At 47.7% G+C, this 26,765-nt stretch overlaps 1 protein-coding gene across 1 annotated transcript in view; it reads left to right on the top strand.

The window, feature by feature from the left end:
* ACAP3 (ArfGAP with coiled-coil, ankyrin repeat and PH domains 3) overlaps positions 1-26,765 on the top strand; it is a gene marked incomplete at both ends in the record, with an annotated part of 75,607 nt that overhangs the window by 38,619 nt on the left and 10,223 nt on the right. The window contains 18 exons of the mRNA XM_080631345.1: positions 6,483-6,541; positions 8,003-8,186; positions 8,782-8,826; positions 9,265-9,360; positions 9,695-9,769; positions 10,259-10,270; positions 17,509-17,621; positions 19,681-19,732; positions 20,201-20,301; positions 20,375-20,486; positions 21,011-21,219; positions 21,498-21,567; positions 21,701-21,795; positions 22,168-22,382; positions 22,982-23,086; positions 23,469-23,570; positions 26,156-26,248; positions 26,402-26,622. Coding sequence (XP_080487471.1) covers positions 6,483-6,541; positions 8,003-8,186; positions 8,782-8,826; positions 9,265-9,360; positions 9,695-9,769; positions 10,259-10,270; positions 17,509-17,621; positions 19,681-19,732; positions 20,201-20,301; positions 20,375-20,486; positions 21,011-21,219; positions 21,498-21,567; positions 21,701-21,795; positions 22,168-22,382; positions 22,982-23,086; positions 23,469-23,570; positions 26,156-26,248; positions 26,402-26,622 — 1,959 coding nt within the window. The remainder of the gene's footprint in view (positions 1-6,482; positions 6,542-8,002; positions 8,187-8,781; positions 8,827-9,264; positions 9,361-9,694; positions 9,770-10,258; positions 10,271-17,508; positions 17,622-19,680; positions 19,733-20,200; positions 20,302-20,374; positions 20,487-21,010; positions 21,220-21,497; positions 21,568-21,700; positions 21,796-22,167; positions 22,383-22,981; positions 23,087-23,468; positions 23,571-26,155; positions 26,249-26,401; positions 26,623-26,765) is intronic.

The raw sequence follows: 26,765 nt of genomic DNA, 5'->3' as shown, positions 1-26,765 counted from the left end.
TGTACCTGGAGAAAAAACTGCATCAAGTCCTTGTAATTATTTCATGAAGCAGGTGGGAAGGCTGTTTCCTAGTTAAAAATGACATGGAAAAGAGGTAAAAAGTGGTGGTGGGGGGATAGAGTGAACAAACCAGTGTGAGCATCAGAGAAAAGGTGTGTTTGTGTGAAAACAGAGAAAGTCAAAGCCTGGTTTTCTGATGCTGCTCAAATTCCCTCTGAAAACATAAGGCCTTTTGGCCAAGGAGCGTAAGAACCCCTGAGCTCCTTCCTTCCAGGGATCACATCACAGCAGCACTGACAGGGGCTGAGCAGTGCGTGCAAGCGCAGGCAGGCGGGAGCAGTCCCAGCCAGGAGCCTCTGGCTGCAGGATGCCATCGGCTGTGCAGCTTCTCTGGATCCCCACTCTCTGCCAGAAGTGGCACTTCAGGGATTGCTGTTCTCTCAGCCAACTAATAAGCAGAAAGACCTTCCCAGAGCTGTCAAATCCCCGCTGGAATAACCCTTCCCATGCACCCCACCCTCTACACTCCCCACTACATCTGGAGCAGCATTTCCCTACCATCAGCTGCATGCACAAGGGATACTCACATCCTCCCTCCCTACTGCCTTTGGAGAGCACCCTCTTCCCTTGGTGCTCAGCAGTGTGAATTCCTCTCCAGGAAATGGCTTTGGAATGATGGCTGCATCTTGAGCCCTTTCCGACGGCTGTTCTGTTAATGGAGTTATTTTTAGTGCCTTCTGCTGTCTCCTTTGTGTGTGCTGTGTGCCAGTGTGTATATGCGTATCTTGGCTCATCCGTGCCTGGGGAGCTCAGCAATGAAACAGTTGTCAGTGCTTACTCCAGGAATGTGGCCAGGACAGTATGTACTACTGGAACAAGTTAAAAAGAAGGGAAAATATCCCCTAAAAAAATCAGTTGCAAAAGCTTATTCTATGATTTTATTGCTAGAACAATGAATGTTAGATCAGCAAAATCCAAGCATGAAACCTGCTTGAATGTAGAAGATGAACACACTGAGCTCCAGAGTTTTCCCACCTTATAGTGCAGAGGGAGGAAAAAGCAGCACAGCAACCTTAGAGGAGAGATGACAAAGAGAAAGTTGAGCTCGGAAGAGCTGCAGTGTCCTGTGCCTTTTGTGCTCTTCATCACATGCATGTGGGCTAATGCTCTTTCCCATGCAGTTCCCTTTCTCTGTGTGATCAGAAAGAGAAGAAAAATGAAAGGGTGCAAGAGAAAGTGCTGTTGTGATGGGATCACTCTGACTGAGCTTAAATGCATCTTCAGCAGCATCTTCAGAAGCTGTAAAAGGAACGTTGCCCACATCAGTCCTACTCCAGCTTCGTTATGTCCTCAGCTGCCATAAATCACTGCAGCTACGTCAGAGGGATCCTCCAGCAGAAGCAGCAGCAGCTTGCAGGGGAGATTTAGCTTTGCTGAGCGAGCCAGGAGGCATTTCCTGCTGACAAGGAGAAAAGCCACCCAAGCTGTGATGAGTCAGTGAGGCAGATGGCAGATGTCATGGGTGGAGGGTAGTGGTGGACTGCAGGGGGAAGGAAGGAGGAAATGAAAGTGGACAGGGCTTCCACAGCCTGTTCTTCACAGGGTTGGGGGGATCACCTGCGTTATCTGACAGGACTTGGGAAGGGTCCAGGGGCATCATTTGTGGATGCAGAATGACCAGCTGACAGGGGAGATGCTTTCTGTCATCTCATGGCTTCGTAGTTTTGGCTATTGTGCTCTAGTGCAATGATGTTATACTAGTCTAACAGACTTCAGTGAGCTGCTGCTCTTGAAGTTTGGTACCAGTCTAGCGGTTACCACGAGCTCAGTGCTGCAGTTGGGGTTTCAGAAAGACCAGGTTTTGTCAGTGTCTGGAATATCTTAGGATGTCTCCTTTCTAGTTAGGGGAGAGAACCAACATCAGTAATATCTAAGGGGCAGGAACAAATGTCCTTTAACCTAAGCAGAAACTGGAGCTCTTGAGCTTTTTGTGAGCAACTCAACTTCAACCTGATTCAGAAGTTAAGCTTAGGCTGTTGACATCTGATATGTGTGATAGAAGTACTCTTGACATCTTGTTTTCCAGAGCACAAATCCTCAAGTGAGCTGTATTACAGAGGCATCACAGATGGAATGCTGTTCATGGGTGGCATTTATCTGGTGGGCCATTGCTCGAAAGATGAAGGACCGAATCATGTAGCCAGACAGCAATAAAAGTCATTTAAGCATCTCCTGCCAAACAGAGGATGTTTGAATTCTGCCTGGACCTCCTGCCATTTGGGTTACTGTATTCAGTTGCTAAGAAGCTGCAGTGAAAGGGAAACATACTGTAGGAATATGAAATCAGGAAGAAATGTACAGTATGCTGTCACTGTTGAGGTTTAGTTATTTGACAAGTGCAGTGGTATTTATATGCTCTTTCTAGAGCTGTGTCAGGCACACACTGGACAGATATGCCGTAGAACGAGTGAGAACCCAGGTCTTGGAGATCCTCTTTGCAACTCTGCAGCAGGACAGGTAGCTGAAGAGAAGAGGAAGAAGTGGAGAGGTCAGGAGAGACTTCCAAAGCCTAAAAGTGTTTGAGAAGGAGCAGAATCGGCCATCTTTGGGGTGCCTGACAAGGTTATGGATGATCCTCTTCTGCAGGCCAGGGAGGGGGGTTACTTTTGTTCCCCAGCAGATGCTGAGAGGTAGCTGATGGAATCCTATGTGGGCAGTGCTGTAGCTGCCTCCTTCTCTCACAGACACGTTGCAGTGCCTCTGTTTTGGGACAGGATTCCTGAGAGCAGATAAAAGGATCAAGCTCTGATTCCCAGGCCACCAGACAACCAACCCTCATTTAAACTCAGCACAAACCAGTCCCCACATTGTGTCAGGGGCGGTGGGAATGAGGCCTCCAGACTGGCCATAAGGGAAATAAGCACAGATGTGACTCATCCAGCTCAAGGCTGGGTGGTGGAGCTGGACAAGGGGGAGCTGCTGCTGTCCATGTGTCAGGCAGCTGCAGAGGAAGCTCCACACCCTCTGTCTCACATCTGGAGCTAGCTCTTGCAGGATGGCTGATGTGCTTAATGAACTTCATCCCATCTCAGTATGGCTTTTAGTGCACTAATAGACCTTAACAGCCTGATCAGCTTCACCTGGGGACTCCATCCATCCCCTCCACCCATGGGTGGGCCCAGATACTCCATTTAAGCCTCACCCCAGGACATTCAGGCTTGGTTTAGACCTCTGCTGTAGAAGCACAAGTTTCTAGCTCAGCTACAGCCATACCCAGCTTGATCTTGGCTCTTGGTGAAACCAGGTCACCATCTCTGAACCAGCCCTGCTTTCTTGGTGTGGTATGGTGGAGCCTTGGCTGGTGAGGCCCATGTCCTATTTGCTGCATTATCCCTTCTCAAGCTCCTGATCCAATGGCCTCTGCTGCTCCCAGACAAAATCCCACTGCAAATGCTGTTCGTAGAATCATAGTTAGGGCTGGAAAGGACCTTTAGATCATCTAGTTCTGTTGCCTGCTTTTAATCTCTACTCGAGCAGTATTCCCATGTGCAGTGGTGATGTCCTACTTCTGAGCTTCATGGATGGAAGTGCTGAGAGAAGCAGTTCACAGCCAGGTGATCTCACTTATTTTTAGCTTCTGCTTTGCTTTGGAGCCTGGTGGGATCTCTTCTCTTGTAAGCTCTTGTGGGACTGCTGTAGCAATGGCATCCCTTTGTTCTCTCTGATATATCTTGAATTTTAGGCTTGCACTTTGAGAACTAACATCCTGGGCTTGCATTTCTTGGGGGCATGAAGTTCCTGTCAAACACAGGTTTGGATTTATCCTGTTGCCACAAAAGCCCATGCTGGGAAAGGGCAATGTAGGACCTAGCCTTTTGCTGCTGCTGAGTGAGAGCTGTGCTTAACTCCCTTCTTCCACGTTGACCCTCCTCAGGCACAGATGCGTGTGAGTCATGGGCTGGACTTCCCATGTCTTGGTGGAAGCTGAGAGGGTGGGGTGATATTTGGTCTGGAAAAATCTGACAACAAAGAGTTTGTTCCAAGTATGCCTGGGAAAGGGGAGGAAGCCAAGGGATGACTTTAGATTTGAAACTCTAGCTCTCAAAACTCCTTAATTTGTGTTGAAAATGGAAGGGAGGACCCACCTCAATGTGTTCCCCTGGTGCTCCTGCCTGGCAAAATTAATGCAGAAGCAATCAAAGCAATGCTGGTTTCATAGGATGCTTCTCAGCAGAGATGCTGCTGGCAGGAAAGGCTTATTCATTACCTGGTGTCCCCTCACAAACCACTTGGTGGTCCCTGCCCCGTGTGAATCAGTGCAGGCTAGAAGGAAGGGCATCCTCACAGTGATGGGGCTCAATGAATGGATAACAGGAGCAGGGGAGAGGAGTACTGACAGGGCAGGAGGTGGATGTGTTTGTATATACAGATATATATATATATATATCGCCTGTCTTCCTCATTTGTGCAGTTTTCCTGTTTGGATACAGATACATTTAAACTTCCACATAGCAATGTCCCTCTACCACAGGCCTAGGAATACTGCTTATGTGATCACCTCCATTCCCTCTAGTAAGCAGTTTCAGTAAGGACCATTACACATAGGCCTCAAGCTGAGGAAGCCTAGTTCCTTTGATTTTTATGTATCCTGGAATCTGTTCTTCCCTGGAATGTCCCAGGGCACTTGTCTGCAGTCCTGAGTATGGCATAATGGTGTCCCTTCCTTTCCCTGATGGAAATGTGTCCTGATGGTAACCAGTGATGGAAGCTTTCCAGATGTAGGTGCAGGTGGGAACCAGATGGCTTTCTTACTGCCTGCTTATCTCTGCATGGTATCAAGCATTGCTTTGGGAAGCAGCTTCATGGGAACAGTTGCAGGCCAATACCTCTTGGAGTCTTGTTGGAGAGAGTGAATGGATGCCAAGAGCAGTAAATAATTTACATTGGTAAAAACACAACGCTGGGTGGTCTTGGTTTTCTTTCCTTCCCCTTTGCATTGCATCTGTTCATATTTAGAGGCTGTTCATGGCTGTTTATACTCAGCTGGTCCTGGCAGGTCCCTTGCTTTCTCCTTAGCTGTGGCAATACACACGATGAGTGTGTTGGAGGCTCTGCAGCCAACGCTGCTGCTTCTCTGCAGAGTTCTTTGCATTCTCCTTGGGGTGCTACATCTGGGCAGTGTCTGCTTACCTCCTAGTAGGAGGTGTTAGGTAGGGAGGATGTCTGTTCAGGCTGGGAATGCCAATGACAGACTGGTTTGTGTTGGAAGGGACCTTAAAGCTTATCCAGCTCCAACCCCTGCCATGGTCAGGGACACCTTCCACTAGAGCAGGTTGCTCCAAGCCCCTGTGTCCAACCTGGCCTTGAACACTGCCAGGGATGGGGCAGCCACGGCTTCTCTGGGCAACCCAATCATGCTCCAGAGAGAAGGTGTTCTTAGTTCTATTCTTTATCACACTATCTTCTTTTTAATTGGCAATTAATTAAATCAGTATTCTCCAAGTTAAGTCTGTTTTGCCTGCGATTGTAATGTGAGAGACCTCCCTGTACATACCTCAACCCATCTTGTTTTATCCCTTGTCTTGCTGAGGAGGTGTAGTCAGTGTCTTGGTGGGTACCTGCGAGCCAGACAAGGTTAACCCACCACTTCCTCACAAAAAGCTGCTGCTTTAGGCAGTGCCAGCTCTTTTGCAGTGTAAATGGTTTGAGAAGAAACTCCTGCTCCTTGGATGATGTGTACTTCCTGCTGCAGTTGCTATGTGGCCTGGGAGCATCTGCCCATCTGGTCCCCATTAGCCAGAGTGCTGTGTCATCCCGATGCATGTCTGAAATACGGAGTTATTTGTGATCATGCCTGTCAGAGATGGATGGGAGGGAGCTGAGCAGGCACCGCTGTTCAGCATCAGGCAGATGATAGGGGAAGAGCATCTCTTAAAGGAAGATGGGGAGGGCTGGAGATGAGATGGGCAGAGAGTGTAGAGTAATGAATGGGGTTGGGACCATTGTTTTCGTGAAGGATAAATAGGACAGTAAAATGTAAAAGACTTGTAAGAGCTCGGTCTCTCTTTATACCATGTGCTTGGGCCTCTGATGTTCATCAGCATGTGGCTGGCGGAGACGTACCGTCAGCGGTGGTTCCTGTGGCCGTCCCTAAGCGGTGCAGTGCTGAGGTGACAGTGCCCTCCTCTGGCAGAACGAGGAATTCCAGACTCGGGAGACAGTTCAAAGTGGGGACTATGAATGCAACTGCTCCTCTTATGTTGGGCACAGGTCTCTGTGCTATTCAGAGCCCTGGCACAGGCTGTGGAACCTGCAGCATGGGAATTCTGTGCTTGTAAGGGAGTGCTGGACACCACCAAGCCCTGGAGGATTGCTGAGTCCTTCACACTGAAGCTCCTAAAGGGTGCTCATGGATTTTCTGGCTGCTCAGTCTTTCCTGTTGCAAAACCATTTGGTATTCTTTGCCTTCTCTTTTCTTGCAGATCCTGTTTGACCAGGCTCAGAGGTCAGTCCGGCAGCAGCTGCACAATTTTGTCAAAGAGTGAGTACCTGTCCTGTCAGTTTGGGCTTCAGCTTCTTGAGCTTCCATTGTCCCTGTTCTGTGTGCACTGGAAACAGAACTGTGACCTCTGCACAAGTGCTGAAGCTTGAGGCAGAAGAGACACTGAAGGGCAGAGGAAAGGATCTGGTTTGTGTGCTGTCATCTTGCAATCGTTTGGTTGCTGTGTTGTCAACCAGATGTTTTTGTTGTGTTCCCAGCTCCTAGTTAAAGCTGGATATCAGGCATAGCTCCAGATCAGAGCATCATAATGAAGTTCACCTGCAAAGCTGATCCTCTAGGTCAAACACATTCCAGAGTTCAGATCCCTGCAAAGTAGCACCAGTTCTGTATCTTAGTTATGCTCAGTGCAGAGTTTCTTTAGTGCAAGCTTGCAGAAGGAAGGAACTTTGCTCCCAAATGACTTTGGGGTCCAGTAGAATCATTCTGTTCTTAGCTCCCCATGCATCAGGTTTAGTTGCTCAAAATTACAGCAGCCCTGCTCTTCTGGAGTAACCTGAGCATCTGTCAGATGACAGGAAAGCCTTTCTTTGTGTAGAGGGAGCAGCTATCATCGCTGTGCCTTCAGCTTGGAGCTTGAGTTATTTTCTAATGAAAAGCAAGTTTACAGTGGTGTGAGCAATGCAGAATATTGGTATTAAGGATGTTGACTTGCATCTGGCACAGCTGAGGTGCAGAAGAAGTGGGCCCAGGTTGTTAAATGGATGGGAACAGTGTGTTCCTTGGATCATGGCTCCTGCCAGGCTGTCCCTGCCATTGCTGCATTGATGTGCTTCCTCTGACTGCCTCTTTCCCTGAGGAAGGTACTGGGTGCAGCAGAGATCCCAGTCTGTGAATATGGGTCAGAGAGGCAGGAGAGGCTTCAGCTCAGCAGGAACTGGTTGTCATGGGAACTGGGAATTGTGCATCCCTCAGCAGCTGGGTGTGTTGATGGAGGAGGGAGTCCCTGGCTGACTCCCCCCTTCCTCATCCCCATCTTCTTGCCTCATGCTCACCCTACCCCTGCTTTCTCTATAATCATTTCTCTGATGAGCTCAGATTTAATCTGCTTAAGGCTGGCAGTCAGGAGGGGGAATTTCACCTTCCTTTTGGGTCTGTCATCCTCCCAGCATCTCTTTGCAACTTTTTTTTTGCACTTGTACTGCTCAAGCTCTGTGCTTGCAGGCCCTGGTGCTTTGATACCTGCATTGCTCCTGCCCTTGATCCAATGTCTTTCCTTACCAACTCTCTATAAAGATTAAAGACTGTCTAGAGTTAATCTGGAGTCAGTCCAGCTCAACACAGTGGAGCTTGGTGGGCTGGGCTAGGATCCCAATGGCATCTGGAGCCATCTTGATGATCACAGTGTACCTGGTTGCACCCCTCCATGTATTGCTGGTATCAGCAAGATCCTTGTTGCTTTTTAGCAATGATTCTCACCACCTCATCCTCTCTGGGTTCCAGTGATGTTCGGAAGTTCAAGGAAACCAAGAAGCAATTTGATAAGGTGCGGGAGGACATGGAAATTTCCTTGGTGAAGAATGCCCAGGCACCTCGGCACAAGCCCCATGAAGTGGAGGAAGCAACAGGCACCTTGACCATAACCAGAAAGTGTTTCCGACATCTGGCTCTAGACTATGTGTTGCAGGTTGGTGTCTGTGCCCTGGCTCTGACTGGATCTCCTAGTCCAGAACAAGACATCAGAGGGAAATTGCTAAATAATCTCCTGGACCACTATGAGCACAAGTACACACATGTTTACATGTACACAGACCCAGATGTTTGTCCTTAAGGACATGTTCTACATGCAGGAGCATGTCGAGAACACTTGACAGTATTGTGTTTGGTCCCTCACTTTCAGTAGTTTCATGACACTGTTGGCAGCCTCTCTGGAGAGTTATAAAGATCAAAGCAGCTAATGACATGGGAAAGAGCCTCCCCTCTCTTACACCACTTATGGCATCCTTTGACTATTCCAAGCAGATGTGATCAGCTGCAGAACTCACAGCCCCACCAGTGAAGGTCCTTTCATCCCATCACAGCCTGCTCTTCCATAAAGACAGGCTGCATTATGCCTCAAGGCAGCTCAAAGAACCTTGGGACCTACTGCAGCACAGGGCTTTGCTGTCCTTGAAGAGTTTGTGGTTTGCTACTAGGGGTATTGCAGCAAGTTGTTCATACTTAGATCTCTGTGCCAGACTGATGCTGCTGGTTCTGAGAGTCTTCTCTTCATTCCTTCACAGATCAACGTCCTGCAGGCCAAGAAGAAGTTTGAGATCCTGGATGCGGTAAGGGCTCTCTGTGTTCTCTGTGGCTGCTCTCAGTGACTCAATGAAAGGCAGCCCTCTCCATTTCAGGTTGCATGGGTCGACATACCGACTCCTCAGTCTGCCCTGGAGATGCTGTCTGGGACTGCTCTGGGGGCTGCAGGTATGCCAACAAGAGGGGAGAATGAAGGACCAGCAAGATACTCCACAGGCCAGGCCTGAAGGGGACCTTTAGGGGTGAAGGACACTGCTTTTAACTGCTTTGTGCTCACAACAGGGTTACCTGACAGTGTGGATTTGTGAGAGGAAGGAAGAAGAGAGACAGACATCTAATAGATAGATTGCTTTGGGAAAGGAAAGGGTTAGACCTTGAAAAGACTTGTTTGTGGGTGATAAGGACTCCTCGTATTCACTTTGTCCCAGAACCTGTTCTGACCTTGCTGTTGTTTCCCTCCCCAGATGCTGTCCTTCATGCATGCCCAGTACACCTTCTTCCAGCAGGGCTACAGTCTTCTCCATGAACTGGATCCCTACATGAAGAAACTAGCCACAGAGGTGAGGGGACAGGGAATACATTGATTCCATCTCTTTGTACCCCTTCACCCTGGAAGGACTTACTTTTTCCTATTCAGCTGCCATACGTGGTAATCTGGGAGCGGTCAGAGCATCATGCTGCTTGGGTGTTGGATGAGCCACCCTGCACTGTGGGGTGGCAGCCAAGAGCCATGGTTACTTTCAGTGCACACCCAAACACAGCCTTTCCCCTCTTCTGGGGACTTACGATGTTAGTTAGAGCTGGTGTGATACCAGAGCAGGGAAGCAGGGATGGACAGTGCTTGTAAACCTCCTTCCTGACTTTTATACCTGATGTTCTTCTCCTTGCCTTTAGCTGGACCAGCTGGTGATTGATTCTGCAGTGGAGAAGAGGGAGATGGAACACAAGCACGCACTGATACAGCAGAGGGTGAGTCTTGGGGCTGCAGCTTGGTGCAAGCAGCACTTCTCTCCATCAGTATGGTTCTCTGGATCATAATGGCAACTGCCATCTGATGAGGGGTCTTGCTGGGCTAGTCGTTCACAGCAGTAGCATTTGTGACATGACATGACATGACTACAGCCTTGAGCAGCATGACTTTGGAAAGCTCTATTCCATGGAGACCCAAGGAATAGAGCTGCTGTGGCTGAGCAAGTGGTTGTTCTCAGCTGAGCTATGGTAACCCACCATGTGTCATCTCACCTGCTGTAACTGGGATTAACCACCATGAACTGACAAAACAATGGGATTTATTATCAAACAAGTCTGAGCCTTCAGTAAGGAGGCCTCTTTGATTAATGTGGGCTCTGATTTTCCAACCATTTATCTGGGAATGATCCCAAATCGGAAGTTTGCAGAAACATAACTGTTGTTTTTTCCCTTTCCTTCTCTCCATGGATTGCTGACCTGCCCCTGCAGACCCTCCTGCAGGTGAGTACCCACATGTATTTCCTCCTTCTGTGCTAAAACAAGATTCCCATCCCATTTACTCTGTGTGGTGGCCAGTCTTGACTGAGAGCTCAGTATTGCAGTGGCAGCAGTACTTGGCTGGCACTTAACGCATGTTTGGTACCTAAGGAGCCTTTGAGGACCATGGGTCTGGTGGGAGGTGAACTGGATGCACAGGCTCATAACAGAGGCTGCTGGTGGACTTTAAACATACACATTCGTGCTCTGTGGGCACAGGGAGAGTGGATTTCGGAGAGCCCTGAGGAATAGCTGTTCATGAACCAAGCCTTGAGCAGGAACCACTAATGAGTCTGTATCTGTCAGGCACTTGTGTGAATCAATAACTGTCAGCAACAGGAGTGTAAGTGGCTGTTGTTTTCTTTCTAATGCTCTCTCAAAAATGTCATAGCCCATGAAATGGAAATGTAACCAGATTTGAAAGCTAATGACAGACATTCCCTGTGAATCAGCTTGTGCAAATGCTCCCTTAGGTTAAGTGTTCCGAGGGAGGGGTAAATCCATTTGTGATCTCTCAGCTCCCCTGGGACTCTGCTGGAGTGATGACTTCATTCAAGGGAACATGGAAAATCTCTCTAGTGTAGTGCATCAGTTAAATCTCTTTATGTGGCTTTGACTGGACTAGCAGGGAATAAAGCAGAGGTCAGGTTCCAAGAGGGAAAAGAGCAATTAGTCTTCATCAGGGTCCATATGCATAAAGCTGTGACTCTCTGTGTGCATAAGCTTGGAGGAGAGCTGAACATCCCTACTGCAATTTAGGATTTAAAGCTTCCTACCTGGAAATGTTAGGCTGCTTTTGAGCTACTCTGAGTCAGTGTTACTCCTCCCTTTGCAATGGAGCATGGCACTCTGCAGCTGGTGAGCATCTCACACACAGTTGAATCTGTCTTCATGCTGAGCCCAGAACACCCTCTGGTCTCTTGGAGATTTAGTTGTGCTTAATTAAAGTGTGCTGACAGAAATATCCTTTTTTCCTGAGCACAGGGATTTCCCAGGCAGCCTGGTAAGGCATGACCGAAAAGGAGAGAATCCAGTTTAAACATAATACATTTTGAAGTGTTCTTGTGGAGGGGGAGCTGTGCAGATTCTGAAGACAGGGAGTTAAACTGTCCTTGGGCAGCTTTGTGAGGATGGAGGGCAGCCTCCTAAGAACCAAATTCACAAGGAAGGGGTGTGTGGCATTTTATTTAGTTACTCTTCCAGTTAAATTTGCTAGGAAAGAAAAACTCAGCACAAATCTCGACTATTTCCTTTGATACTCTCATTTTGGTGCCTTTTTCCTTTGCCAGTCTTTCCCCATCTTCCCTAATGGAACATCTGCCACCTTCAGGGCAGTTTCCTAGGACAGATGTCAGTTCAAGCTGTCATTTTAAGTGCTACCCAGCTCCAAAACCTTAAAGATCTCCATTTGCAGCTTCACACTTCATGTGAAATAATGCTTACTTATACAAAAGTGTTCTAATAAATCAGCAAGAGGAAAGGAAGAGCCTCAGTTTTTACGAGCTACATTAAATATTTGAGTTCTCCTCCTGTTGTGCAAAGGGAGAGGATCTTCAGCATGAAGCTGCCTTTCTTCAGCCTGTGTGTGGGATGTCTGTGTGCAAGGACATTTCTGCAAAGGCTGAGGAAATAGTCCTGTAGCTTCCCACATTCCTCTTGTGTGTTAAACTAAACTGTCTTAAACCACATGTATAATGAGCTTATATATTTTTATGTGGGTTTAGTTGCTTTAAATGGATGCACAAAGACGTGCAGGACCTGGTGTAGGTTGGACCACTTGGGAGACAAAATCTGGAGCATTTAACACTGGAACACAATTTTTCCCAGTGGGAAATGAGTAGAGAAATGGTTTTAAACCTGTCCAGCCTTGCAGATTCTGAACCCTTCCACCGCACCACAACTGAGAGTGGAAGAGGACAGGGCTCTATAAAAGCTCCTTTGCATCCCCACACCTATTCCATGGTTTCTGAGTAGTGAGGAATCAATTGTGCTTCTGTTGCCCTTTTGCATGGGGTGGATGCAGTGCCAAGGCAGAGCTCTCTGCCTCATTTAGTCCAGCTGGTAGATAACAAACCAGGGGCCATATGGCACTTCAGCACCCTGATTTCTGTGGAGCTGGGATGGAATTGCTGGCCAAAGAGTGTCTCTGCTCCAGGAAGCTGGGGGAAGCAGCCCCTGCTAAAGGCAGACAAGCCTGGCTCTGTTCAGGTCAGGGAGGCATTCGGTGAGCATCTTCCTGTCAACTTTGCTCTCATGTTGCCTGGCTTCTCCTGCTCCCTCTGTGCCTCTGTGGCAGCTGTATGATAATTATCCCTTGCTCTAAGCTGATTGCCAGTGAATAGAGGCGAGGAGGGGGTAGGCAGGTGGTCCCCAGGGGCCAGCAGACTTCCTTTGCCTGGTGCCCCTTGCTTTGACAGGAGCCAGTGGCAGAGCTTACAGCTTCCCAAAAAGGAGTAGGAGGGGTAAAGGAGAAAGGGCTGAAAAAGAAATCCCTCCTTCCCTGCCAGCCCACAGTGCTTAGCAGAGATGCTGCTCTAGAGAGCGAAGAGAGAGGACACACAGAGCTGCTCCCTGCTCTCTAGGCGAGAGCAGCAAACCCTCCCTTGGAGCTGGCATCATGAAGATCTTCGGCAGGCTTGAATACCTCCTGGTAAGGAGACTGCTGCAGGGTTGGCTTGACTTGGGGAGGAAGTTTAGTGGGCACTTTTCCCTGGAGGAGCAAGGATTGTGCCTGTAGGACCGTGCTTGCTGACCCAAAAGCTTAATTACTGCAGGAGAGCAAATGTGTTTGGTTCTGTTTTGGGTTGGAAAAGCTCTGGGGCAGAGCACAGATCTCTGTGCATCATTTGGCATTAGGAAATTCAAGAAACAAAAGGTCTGTAAATGGGATTTGGCCAGAATGGATGAAAGCTGTCTGCACAGAATGGGGGTGGAGGTGGTGGAGCCCTCCTCCAAATTCCATCTGCCTCTGGGTGTCTTGGGTTCTACACCGTGTGTACACAGAGGTAAAAATAGCCAGAGAAAAGCTTGAAATATATTCAGGCACCAGAAGTGAACAGAATGTGCGTGCCCCAGTGTTTGTGTGGGAGGGAGGTGTGAGCATCTTTAATGTATGTAATGTATTCATATAAAAGAAGAATAATTCAATCTTCTCTTTAGAATCAAATAGTCAAACTAGTCACATACAGTTTTTAGCTCACCTCCAGCAGAAGTTCTTTCCAATGCATGGATGGGATACGTGATGCTGTTAGAGAGTGCTTAATATTGTTCAATACTCAGCATCATTGGTTACTTAAGAGGGCAATTTTGGGTAAAAGCCTGTCTTCTATGAGGAACAGTGTGTATTGCATGTGTTGTGCTTATCCTAAACGGTATTGATTGAAACTAAAATGTCATGAAGGTTTGGTAATAAGATACATTTCTCTATATTCAAATATCTAAACCTACCTGGACTGAACTGATTCACTGGTCAGGACTGCCTAGTTTTGATAGTGTTTTCTATCAGTAGAAATCACAACATCGTACAGAAAAGGGCAGTATCATTATTTCCATGTTGAACTGATGCACTGAGGGAGTGATGCTGTGGCTTTTCAGGTAGGGCCATTGTCACAGTGGATGCATTTTTAAGAGGTTTAAGAAAGTGTTGGTGTTTTAGAGAGAAGTTCTGTGTGTTCTGACCCAGATTGGGATAGGAATGGACTTACAAACCAGACCTTCCTCCTCCTGTGGTGCTTAGGCAGTGCTCCTTACTCAGAACAGGATTGCAGGGTGATGAGGGGCATCTTATCTCTTCATAACAAATCTGTTCACTGAACCTGAGGGTTATTTAATTTCATCAACCATTTTCTCTGCCCAAAATGCTTCACAGGAGCAATAGGAAGAGCTTGTCTGGCCTCTGCAGTGCATGTGTGGAGAGGGGCAGGGAGTTCTTAACCAAGTGGTCTGTGAAACAACCTTCAAATAGGGGTTTTCTTGTTTCTTCTTCCATGGGTCTGTCTGTGCCTGTGCTGGGTTTTTCCTTTCCATTTTCTGGGTTGAAAGCATCTGCATTAATGTCCTTTTCCGCATCCCGATGGATGTGTCTCTCGCAATGTGTTACTTCATTGTTGCCTCAGCAGCATTTGGCGTGCTCCCCTTGAAACAATTATGAGGTCATGTCCAGAAGAATAGCAGTTCCCAGGCAGCTCTATGTGTAAACTTGGAGTGACAGGACTGGGAAGGGAAGGGGACAGTGAGACCATGTTGCTGTGATCTACTGGAAGGGAAGCAGATGATGACAGAGATCTGGTTTCTGATTCTGGAAGACATCCCATGTATTACACCAATGTGTGATCCAACATGTCACTGCTGTTGCTAATCATGCTGTAGCCAAAGCCATCCACATCCCAGTCCCAGGCAGCCTTTTCCATGTCAAGTATTCTCCCTGTTACAGAGACAATGAGGTGCTAAATACAAACTTAATAAATCAGTCCAAACTCATGTAGAGCTGACTTGCCTACTCTGTGCACACTGCAGTGATGGGAAGGGTTCAGTAAAAGGTAGTTTATTAAAATCTTGCATTAATATCTCATGTATGGCAGGAAATGAAAAATGAGGGGACAAGACAAAGCGTATGTGTGCCCTCTCCTACCCTGCTGTGGCCACTTCAACACCATTGGCAAGATGATCTCACACAGTTTCTAAGCCAGCTTTGACCTGGAATCAGGTGTCAAACACATGTTCTTTATTTCCAGAAGTCTATCCTCTCATCACAGCCATTGATAGGAAAATTCCCTGCATGGGCTGCAGCAGGAAGATGTGCTTAGGAATCCAGTGTTTAAGCCCATAGTTTAAGCTTGTTCTGGTGTGCTGGAAGTTTCATAGTTGCACTTGCTATGATTTTGCCTTTCAGCTGCCTGAGCTGCCTCCCTTTTGGCCGTGGCCTGGCTGAGAAAAGAAAAATGCTTCTGATTAAGGGGATAACTGCTGGATTTCTTTCGCTCTCCCCCCCCTTCAATAACTTATTAGCAAAAACTTTAGGTCCTTCCAAGCAGAGTGTAATGAAACAAAGTGCCCCTGAGGATCAGACTGCCACAAGCCGCAGGGATAAGAGGCAGACAGGTCCTTACCCCTTGGATCTCTCCCTTGATTTCTACCTACTTTACAAATCCAGCTTACAGCTCTGGTTGATGTGTTGTGCCCTCAGCTGCCCTTCAGTACTTACTGTGAGAGCAGTGGAGTTGCTCAGGAGTTACACCAGCAGACACATGAGCGGAGTTTGGCCTGGGGATGTTTCCTGACTAATGAGAGAACAAGGAAGAGAAATAGCTTCAAAGTAATGTGAACACAAGCCGTTCTTGCCAGCTGTGTTTCTATGTTTGGCCATCATCCAGACGCCTCTCTGTCATCTTAGCTGTACACGTGCTTGGTGGTTTGTGTATGATTTTCTGTTCCTAAAACTGGGCTTGGTGCAGGTTAGTGTCCTTCCCAAGGCAAGGAACAACTCCATGTGCCTTCACATGTTCTGCTTTAGCCGTTTACTTTGTAGAGGTGTAATACAATACTGACTCAATGAGGTTAACTTTCACACCTGGCTTGGCTCCACTGGTTTATAGTGGATTTACTCTAGTGACGCATGTGGCCCATCTGTTTCCCCTGCACTCATCAGCAATCTGTCCTTCTGACCATCGCACTGCTTGAGTAGATAAGGACAGCTGAGGAAGTCAGGTGTTTTTATGTAGATCCCCCCCCTTATTTTTGCCTCTTCTACAAAGTAAGGCACAACTTAAGAAGGTCATTTTAAGAAGGGTTTTGCCCTACACTTGCTGTGCGTTTTTCAACAAGGCCCAGGTTTTTGGCTGTTTGCATTATTTATTATACATCTCTCATCAAACGTATGGAATTGTCACTTTGGAGCGGCTCTATAAAAATCCCGTGTTCAAATACCTATGAGTTAGAGGACAATTCCCTCTGGCCTCTGTTTGCAGCATGTACATGAAAGACATCTGCAGAAGAGGACCCCCCTGGGATTCACCCTCTTCCAGCAAAGAAATTTAGGGCTGAGCAGAACTCTTAATTGGGTGCCTTACAGCAGTTTCTAGCGTGTAATTGGGCATCCTGCTGGCTTTCCAAAGAATGACTCAGTCCTGTCCCATTACATCTCCTCCTTCTGTATCAGCTTTATTCTTACTATGACATCTCCCAGGCAAGCTTGCATCTCTGAGCATGAAAATAACTCATCTTAATGAGAGTGAAGTGCATGTTGCTTAGCAACACAGCATCACTGGGGTCTTCTGTGCTGAGCTAGGAAAGGCACTCTAACGGGGCTGTTTTCACTGCATTGTTGTGTCTTTGGACCACAAAGTATGGGGGGAAATATTTGCACTCAAAAGAGAGGGAGCTGTGGGTAGAACGAACCACTGGAGTGGGATCAGTGTGCGGAGACAATGTGCCTTAGTTCCCCAGGTTAGAGGGGAAAGTCATTTGGCTTTTCTGACCTAGTTTCCCTTGGGAAGGAGGCAGACCATGGCCCAGGGAGCAGGATCCTGTGTTTTGTGGGAGCAGCTGCTATTCTCTGTGCTGCTCTGTGTCTTGCTCAGCAGCTGTCAGAATCCATGAGGTCTGGCTGATGAATCAGTGCCAAACCTGACAAATCAGCTCTGACTGGTAGCAAAGCATAGAGAATTGAATGAGCACAGATTGGAGATGGCACATGATGATAGCTAAGGAAAAGGGAATGGATAAGTCTTCCTTCCAGAAATCACCATGCCTGTTTTCCCTGTGTGAAAAGAGGTTTGTTCTCTTCCTGGCCATTTGCAGAACAGAGAAGTGGCAGAAGAATTGCTAATTCAGCCAGTAAAAAGCACTTCTACTGCTATATTTCACATTGCAAACTGCCCCAAATACTGGGAATTTTTAGCCCTCACTATTATGAGCAACTTGCCTTTCTCCTCATGAGCTACCAGAATGGAGAAATACAGCATGTATTTGCTTTAGGCAAAAAATAGGGTCACATAAGCTTACTGGAATGAGAATAGCTCATGACTGCTATTCATGGCTGCAGCCCACTAAGATATAGGGATATGGTGTGGCAGACAGCTCTGCCTGAACCTTAGGATTTTACATAGATGTTTTTCTCTTCTTAATCTTTTTACTAAGCTCATCTTCATCTTGGTCCTGCAGAGTGCAGTCGTGTTAGAGTCTCAGTCTCTTTCTGTTTGCAGGACTTCTCCTATGATGACTCAAAGGTGGAGTTTAACGTTGATGCCCCAAATGGAGTGGTGATGGAAGGCTACCTCTTCAAGAGAGCTAGCAATGCTTTCAAAACATGGAATCGGTGAGTAATAACTCATATTCCATTTGATATTTGAGCTGAGACTCTTGAACACAATTAATACTGCCTGCACAGGAGCCCACTTCACTTTTAGGCGCATCATAGCAACTGTTGTTATCACTGGAAAGATTCTAAGCTGTATATTCCTCTTGAGGCTGCATCATGGAATGAGCCAGCTCATGTTCTGCATCTTAGTAAATGCCAGGGAATTAAAACCCCAGGAGTGCTTTTTACAATGGAAGAGTGACCAGGTTCCATGCAGGGAAGATAAGGCACAGTCAGCTCAGGTATTGCCCTAGGAAAGCTATGCATTTATAACAATTAAGAGAAATACTCTAACGCAGCAGGACATGCCATGAGAATCAAACCTGTCTATTCTGAAACGGGGAGGTATGTGAGAGTGGAGACACCAACTGTGCTGCTGGGAGCTGGGAAATGGCTTTCAGTGCCCTGACTCTGCTCTTAATAATTCAAAGTGTTTCATCTGATAGGTCACTGGGAATGCCATGTGCTGCCTGCACTAGTCAGGAGTGTCTGCAGCTGCCAGAGGCCTTAGGGAAGTGGAAGCAAAGATTTCATGTTCTAGCCTCGGTCGATATTTATGAGTTTAGCTTCCCTTGAGAGAGTCAATGGGTTTCATACATGGCTGTGCAAAAGGATTCAAGCCCTTCCCATGAGTTTCTAATGCATGAGATCAATGCCTTTTTGACCTACATTTCCTGCTCTCACTTAACAGGGAAATGATACAATATTAAGAGGTCTTTTACTTGGCTGTGAGGTACATTCAGAGTATGTTGGGTTAATATCCAGACCTGTGCTTGACTCTTGTGATAGAGAGGAATGGTGCCTCCCTGTATCCTCCTACCTTCCAGTCATACAGTCTGTAGCCTCCCCACAGCCATCTCTGTCTCCTCAGACCCACCCACTCTTAGCCATATCTGCCTGCATCTGAGCTATTCACAGCTCCTGCAGCCTACTCATCACCTTCTCACTGTCACTTAGCTACTCACTGTTTGTGCCGCCCCCTCTTGTGAGCAGGAGGGGGCAGGAAGAAAGAACAGCAAAATCCACAGTTTGGGATATTGGGCTGGGAGCCAGCACCAGGCAGAAATACATGCTCTGGTGTGGCCTCCAAGTACCTGTATTTTCCCATTTCTCCCCAGATATGTCAGATCCTTTTGTTGTCTTTTATCTGTTTAATATTTCAGTAATGACAAAGAGAACCCTGTCTCATCTCATTTTCCCAGGGAACCTAGTTCATTTGCAAACGGAATATGTAGTACATGCTCTAAATAACATCCTGCTGCCAAGCCTCTGACTCTCTATGCTCAGGTATTCCAGTACCTTCTTCCTAAAGCTTAGAGATGGTGATGGTTTCCATTGCCGTCCATGAAGATGACCAGATTGCTAAATCTTAGGCTGTATCTTGGAATGAGGAAATTACCTGAAGGTTTGGATTAAGACACCAGAGAATTATCTCTGCTGTCAGCATCACATGGACCTTCTGTCACTTGTATTTTAATGGAAAACTGCTAGCTGGTGATGTGTTTCCTCCTAAGAAGGTAGACTTCCTTCACACATACCTGCCTGTAGAGGAACAGGAGCTTTGGCATTGTTTGACCAGCTTCCACAGTAAATGTCAATGTACCCACTGAGCACATATGGAAGTATGCCCTAACCAGTGCAACGTGTCCCACAGGCACTGGGTTTACTGCCTGCCCCAGTGTACAGACACAGGCTGCTGCTCAAGTAATCATAGGCAGTAACATGGGACTGCCCTACTCCTCTCTTTCTCCCTGTCTTTCCTTCCTTCTTGCTGTCCATTGATGTATCTAGAACACTTGCCATCATAGTGTCCTGATGCCAGGAGTCATTCCCTAAGGCTGGAAATCCTTTCTTGTTCTCTGAGGGAGGGCACTGCAGAAGTGTGAGCTTTTCTTGTGACGCTACTTTCTAGGTTCTTGAAATAAATCACACTCTTGAAATTGAGAGGTACCTGCTCTGCCAGAACAAACTGCTGGTACCGTTCAATTCTGATGTCTGTCTGTCTGTCTTCCCTCAGGAGGTGGTTCTCCATACAGAACAGTCAGCTGGTGTACCAGAAAAAGCTAAAGGTCAGTGAGGCTGCCCCAGATGACACTGGCAGATTAGCCAACTTGTCTGGTATCCTGCTTTGCTGGGGACTTCCAACCATGGTGGGGGAGTGGAGTGGAAGGAGCGGGGAGGGGAATTGCATCAGAGGGACAGGAAGCTTATTCAGGCATTATTGTGCTCCAAAGTTAGACTGTGCTGAGATCTCAGTGGCAGCAGATGATGTATGTGGCATCCTAAATACCTCTGTTCAGCAGAGGAAGTTGAAGTCCCCACTAAGCCTGACACTTCAGGTGCATGTTGTCCCATGCTTTGATTCTGTATAACCCCTTCCTGTTGCCCTGGAGTTATGCAGTGGTGGGCTGGCTCTGCTCTTCTGGACTCAGCGTATGCTAAACCAGCAGGGTTTGGGAAGGAGTTTTCTGAGAGGCCTGATTGTGTTCTACACAGATTGAGGGAGCCAACAAAGCCACCTCTTCTCACCCTTTCAGGATGTCCTCACAGTTGTGGTGGAAGACCTGCGGCTCTGTACTGTCAAGCCATGTGAAGACATTGAGAGGAGGTTTTGCTTTGAGGTCGTCTCACCTACCAAGTAAGTCTATGGAATGTCTGTGCTGAGGAAGTGGAACCCTGTCCTCTTTCCAACTCATTTGCTTCCTTCCCAGGAGCTGCATGCTGCAGGCTGACTCGGAGAAGCTGCGTCAGGCCTGGATCCAGGCTGTGCAAGCGAGCATCGCTTCTGCGTACCGGGAGAGTCCTGACAGCTACTATATTGAAGTGAGTGAGAGGGTCATAAAAGATCCATAGTTGTGCTTCAGAACCCTGATAGTGGCCTTTTGGGCTGTGGCAGCTCCTGTGTGAACTGTTGGGAAATACTTCTGCCCTCAAGGAAGGGAGCTGATGTCAGTATGAACTCAAAGGCAACGATTATTCACCAACAAAGCCAAGCTTGTAAAGCTGGGCTGGGGGAAAGGCAAGGCTTTAAATCAGTGTCTTGACATCTTCCCTTTCTTGCCATCACTGTGGATTGATGTTCCCCTGAGAAGGGGCTTGCTCCCTATCTGGAACAAGTGCAAGCAATGCACAGTGATAGAAGGGGTTTGCATGCTGCTGGAGCAGGGATGGGGTGCAGCACAGCCTTGGGGTAATAACAGGCATTAATGAGGCTTTACCGGTTCCTTTCCTGGACTGGCCTTAGTTTGTTCTTCAGGTAATGCTTCCTATCAGTGCCTCTGCTATGCAAAGCTCTGGTTTGTTCCAGAGTCCTCTGCAGAATCCTAGATCCATTTTTTCCCCTGCAGAGACTGGACCGAACTGCTTCCCCATCAACCAGCAGCATTGATTCCGCTACCGACTCCCGGGAGCGCAGTGTGAAAGGAGAATCCATCCTACAGAGAGTGCAGAGCATTCCTGGGAATGACCAGTGCTGTGACTGTGGTCAGCCAGATCCTCGCTGGGCCAGTATCAACCTCGGCATTCTGCTGTGCATCGAGTGCTCTGGTATCCACAGGTACTGCGTGCATGTGTGCTCTGTGCTGCCAGACAGGCATGGATTGCAAGCTCCTGGAAAGAACAGTGGAGCCTGAATTATAACTGATCATAATGTTGGTACAGATAGATCCAAAAGTGATACACATCTGTGTATGCATATGCATAAAACTCTGCTATAACTAAATGTGCATAGATAAATACATAAGAACTGGATTGATCTTGTTCATCTTATGATGCATGAGAAGTTCTGTTTTGAGACATGTAATCATTTCAGTTTTCATCCTTTTGGATAAATAGGAGCCTGGGTGTTCACTGCTCCAAGGTCCGATCTCTCACACTGGACTCCTGGGAGCCAGAGTTGCTGAAGGTGAGTGTTGGCTTTTAACAGCAAGAGATAGATAAAGGTTGGACATGGAGGGAGACTTACTTGGTGGCAAGCTAGACTAGAGGGAATTTAGCTCCTCATCTGAGGATTTCATTCGTTCCCTGTTGTATTGCAGCTGATGTGTGAGCTGGGGAACAGCACCATGAATCAGATTTATGAGGCACAGTGTGAAGAGTTGGGACTTAAGAAGCCAACATCAGGGAGCTCCAGGTGAGTCCAGTCTCTCTGTTTCTAGCCTGAGCTTGACTCTCTGAAAGGTCAGTGAGACATTACCAGCCAGCAACCTGCTGAAACATGCTTGGGAACCAGGGCTTGCTGGGTTTCCACTTGCTCTGAGACCATGTAAATACATGTACTGAAGCATGTGGGGTTGCCTTTATAATCACAGAATAGTTACGGTTGGAAAGGACCTTAAGATCATCCAGTTCCAACTCCCTGCCATGGGCAGGGACACCTCACACTAGAACATGTCAATGAAAGCTCTGTCGAGCCTGGCCTTGAACACTGCCAGGGATGGAGCATTTAGGTTTGCTTTAGGTGAATGATGTTGCTGTGCACAGCTTTATGCTGCTCTCCTCTTAGGCAGGACAAGGAAGCCTGGATCAAAGTGAAGTATGTGGAGAAGAAATTCCTCAAGAAGCTGCCACATGGGGAGACCCTAACAGAGAACGAGAGGAAACCTCGGCGCTGGTGCGTGAAGAAGTGCCAGAGGAACAACAGCACCACCAAAGCACCCACAGCTCGTAGGAAGTATCGCCACGAAGCAGGCAATGCATCACCAGCCATGTTGTCCTCAGGTGGGAACCCCCCTCTCCCTGCTCCCCATGCAGAGCATGGCCTGTCCACCACTCTGTAGGTGTGTACACAGCTGCCCTTACAACACTGTGGGGCCCTGGCTTTAGGACCTGCGAACCTGCCAGAGGTAGAAGCAAAAATGCTGTTGTGCAAACTGTGTTGACACGGGTCTTTAGAGCCACTTCTTCACATTTTCCATCTGTTTAAGGAGGTTTTTGTGGCTAAAGGAAGAGATGATTACACTAGGGATATCCAGCATAGGGTGATACATATATATATGACCATATATATGCTGCTTTGTGTGTTTTCTTTTGTATCCCGGCTTCCTGCTTTGCAATAAGTTTCAAATCCTTTGATTTTTACCTGGTCTGTAAGAGAGGCCATGCTTCTAAAGGATTCTGGCTGCTCAGGATGCTCTGGGATGACTTGGTCTGCAGCATGGTCAGGTCTTTGTTGTACTTTGATGGTATATGTGGGCATGAGTATGGCACTAGACACTGGGTTGCATTGAATGTGCAAGCTCAGCCTGTGTAAACACAGCTGCAGAACTCTCCCTTGCATGTTCTGAACTGTGTATTTCTTGTCTCTGTGTGTGGAATAGCAGCCACGCTGGAGAGGAAGTTCCGCCGAGATTCCCTCTTCTGCCCTGACGAGCTGGACTCTCTCTTCTCCTACTTTGACACTGGTGCTGGCTCCGGCCCACGTAGTAAGTACAAAGAAAGTACCCCTGCTCCTGGCACGCTTCACCTCCAGCTCTGCCAGGGCACGTGCATTGCACCAGACCTAAGGGAAGGTATCGGCCTCACTGGAGAGAGGGTAACTATGTCAGAGGAGTGATGGGGAGTTAGTTACACAAACTCCAACCCATTGCTCTGTTGTTAATACCCAGTCAGTCCCTGGTGTTTGCATTCTGATGGGATTTTTTCCCAACATCTTTTGCATTCCATCAGCTTATTTTTTTTTTTTCCTGGTTTTAATTTTGGCTTTTAATTTTTTCCTCCTTTTTTTAACAAGTCCTACTCAGGACAGTTTTTCTTTTTGTGTTTGTGACGATGAACTCCCCTCACGTTCCGTCCACCTTCCTCTAGGTGCCAGCCACATCTCTATGCAGCATCCGCTAGCAGCTGGCCCATGGAGTGGCAGTGGCATTGGTCCCGGTGGGAGCGGTACGCCGTTCCTCCTGGACGGAGGTAAGGTGACGCTCTGGCAGCTAGCAGCAAAAGAGACACCCAAATTTTACTGTTCCAAACCAAGCTTCAGAAGCAGTTTTGTGTTTTCTTTCAGCCAGATGATTGGAACCCATACATACAATCATGGAATTGTCAGTCCCTTGTGGGAAAGACAGCCTGGTAGGCTTTTGAAAGGCAAGAAAGCTTCCTAGGGTTTCCTGCATAGACCGGTTTGGGTTGGAAAAGACTTTAAGATCATCCAGTTCCGGATGGGGCAGCCAGAGCTTGTCTGGGCAACCTGTGCCAGGGCCTCATCACTCACAGGGAAGAACTTCTTCCTTATATCTAACCTAAGTCTCCCCTGTTTCAGTTTGAACCCATCATCCCCTGTCCTATCACTACAGTCCCTGATGATGAGTCCCTCTCCAGCATCCTTGTAGCCCAATTCAGACACTGGAAGCTGTTCTCAGGCCTTCATGCAGCTTCTCTTCTCCAGGCTGAACAGCCCCAATGTTCTCAGCCTGTCTCATATGGGAGGTGCTCCAGGCCCTGATCATCCTCATGGCTGTCCTCTGGACTCACTCTGTGTCCAGCAGTTCCCTGTCCTTCTTGTGCTGGGGACACCAGCACTGTTCAGAGTACCCCAGGTGAGGTCTAACTTGGAGGAAGACCTTACTTGACTCAGCAGTTGAGTTACTACATCTTAAAGGATCAACTATCCCTCAGATGAAATAAAGGATCCAGTCCTCTGCAGATGGGATCTCATGGCAAATAGGAATTGAGAAGTGTTTACTTCAAATGCCCCACATCTTCACAGAGCAGTCCTGTAGTCCATTATCATACTTAGCTGAGGAGTGGTAACTTCTTACCTACCAGCTCAGTTGCTTGTTATTGTATGAACTTCTGAGGAATACTTAGGGTCCTGAGTCAGCAGGGCAGAAAATGAGAGGCTTTCCTACAAGTACGTGTTATCTCTCGAAATCAAGAAGATGATGCTTCAGTGCTTGTCTGAATCAGTGCCTTACGGGCTCTTCCAGTCTCAAGGAATTTAGGGCTATTAGTCAACAGAAACAGTACTCGGTGGATGCAAGACCTCAGAGTTGCTCCACAGCCTTGTAGAAGAAAATAGGAATTTGTCACTTATTCAGTGGGAACAGAACTGGGAATTTGATGTATTAATGTTTGTGTGATGGGAGCCAGATCCTCCTTTCTTGCTCAGATGTAGCGCTAGACTTGTTGGAGTCACTCTTTATTGCCCTGACAATGGAGAGCACAATCTCACCAAGCACCGTGCTTCCTTTCTGTAAAAACCAGCAGCGATTTTCCTGACAGCAAATCCAATGGGTGCCACTTCAAACCTTCCCTGTTGTAGCTTCATTATCTCCTTTGGCTGTTGAACAATGCTGAAGGATTACTTGTGAGCCAGAATGTCAGGACCATTGATTTAGACATTCTTTATCTGGGTCCTAGCTGTAGCTGCTTGAAGTTTTCAACAGACAGCCTTTAAGGTTAAGGTGTCTTGTTCTGCTGTGGGTTTCAAGGCCCAGATCCTCAGTTCTTGCTGCCTTCCCTGCTGTTTCTCCTTTGCTCTTTGCAAAGAGTACTCAGCTCATACTTTAGGAGTCAGCTTGTTTTAATCCCTAATCACAAGGGGTTGAGGGTAGATCTTGGAGTAGATCAGGGGGACTTAACTTCTTGAGTTGTGGGAGGACAGACACCCCCAGCCCTTACAATCATTGGGAAGTTAAAAGCAGCAAGGAGCTGAATCCAGATGGAATTCCCAAGAGGTCCAGGCATCCCCTGGGACAGAGTGGATGTGCCATGCATGCTCCCACTGGAGCAATTCCTGTCGTTTTCTTGACTGCTTTTGGGTGCAAGCTGGAAAGGTATGAAGTTCCTCTGCCACTGACACATTGTGTGTCCTGGGGCAAATTGCTTCATCTCTTCCTGACTCCATTTCTTGTCTTTGTCACGTTCATCAGCGAAGCAGGGAAGGTGGGAAGCACTGTAGGGAACGGGAGGGGATGTCTGTGAAGTTGAATGAGCCAATGGACAATGCTTTAGGAGTTTGGCCTTGAGATACACAATGTTGATGATATTTGCCCCGGTTGTGGTCAGTAATCTGTCACAAGAGCAATGCATTGGCAAGTGACAACTGAAAAGCTCTGGGGAGAGCATGGATAGAGTAGAAACTGAGATTACCAGTGGTAAAAGCAGAGGGATGTCTGTTTGCTTCTGACACTGCATAACCCGCTGCAAAGCTGTCTCTGCTGCTGCTCTGCTCCAGTCTACGTCACGCCGTCCCTCATGGATTGCAGCAAGGGCTGTCCTCAGCAGTTCAAAAGTGCCATGGCAATGTTGGAGCATCCCTGCATGAAGGGCAGCGTGGGGACACGGACACCATAAGGCTTTGCCATTTTTCCTTGGGCAGTGTTATTGAGTGGGGCTAAATGGGATAGCAGTCCCCCTCTCCCTCGCTGCAGTGCCCGGTGCAGTGTGTGTGTGACATTCTGCGCAGCCCTTTTCCCCTGTGGTCTCAGCTGTGCCTCGTACTGGAATGCCAGGGTATTAAAATGGGCTTGGTTTGTCTTCTGTTGGCCCTGCAGGTCTGAGCAGTGACAGTGGACTTGGAGGGAGCACGGATGGCAGCACGGATATCCTGGTGTTTGGCTCTGTGGTGGACAGCGTGACAGAGGAAGGTGGGTGTCACAGGCCACAAGTGTGGGGAGGCAGCTAATGCTAAGGCAGGATGGATGGTCAGGGCTATCTGGTGCCAAGAACAACAGGGAACAGAAGAAACTGGAAATATGAAGCTATTGGGTCACATCTCCCCATCCTTTTCTGCCTCTTAGAGTGCGAGGTGTCAGAGGAGTCAAGTGGCGAAGCAGAGATTGAACAAGAAGCATCAGATTTGGAGGACCTGAGGGAGCTGCATCCTGGCTTGTTGATCTACAAGGCAGCACAAGCCCGAAACCTGCCTCTTATGGCAGAAGCGCTTGCAAATGGGGCTGAGATCAACTGGGTGAATGATGAAGATGAGAACAAAACTCCTCTGATTCAAGCTGTGATGGGGGTACGTTGTGCTAGTGGCTGGGAATGGGAGGTCTTGACTCTAGTTGAGTGCACTGACCACGGCCAGCTTACAGCCTCGTACATGCTCCTGTATCCTCTCAGTACTGCTGGCTGAATTAAGTTAGGAATCATCTCAGTACTGCT

The sequence above is a fragment of the Psittacula echo genome (genome assembly GCF_963264785.1).
Source record: "Psittacula echo genome assembly, chromosome: 17".
Lineage (NCBI taxonomy): Eukaryota > Metazoa > Chordata > Aves > Psittaciformes > Psittacidae > Psittacula > Psittacula echo.
This window is presented reverse-complemented; position numbering and strand designations above follow the sequence as displayed.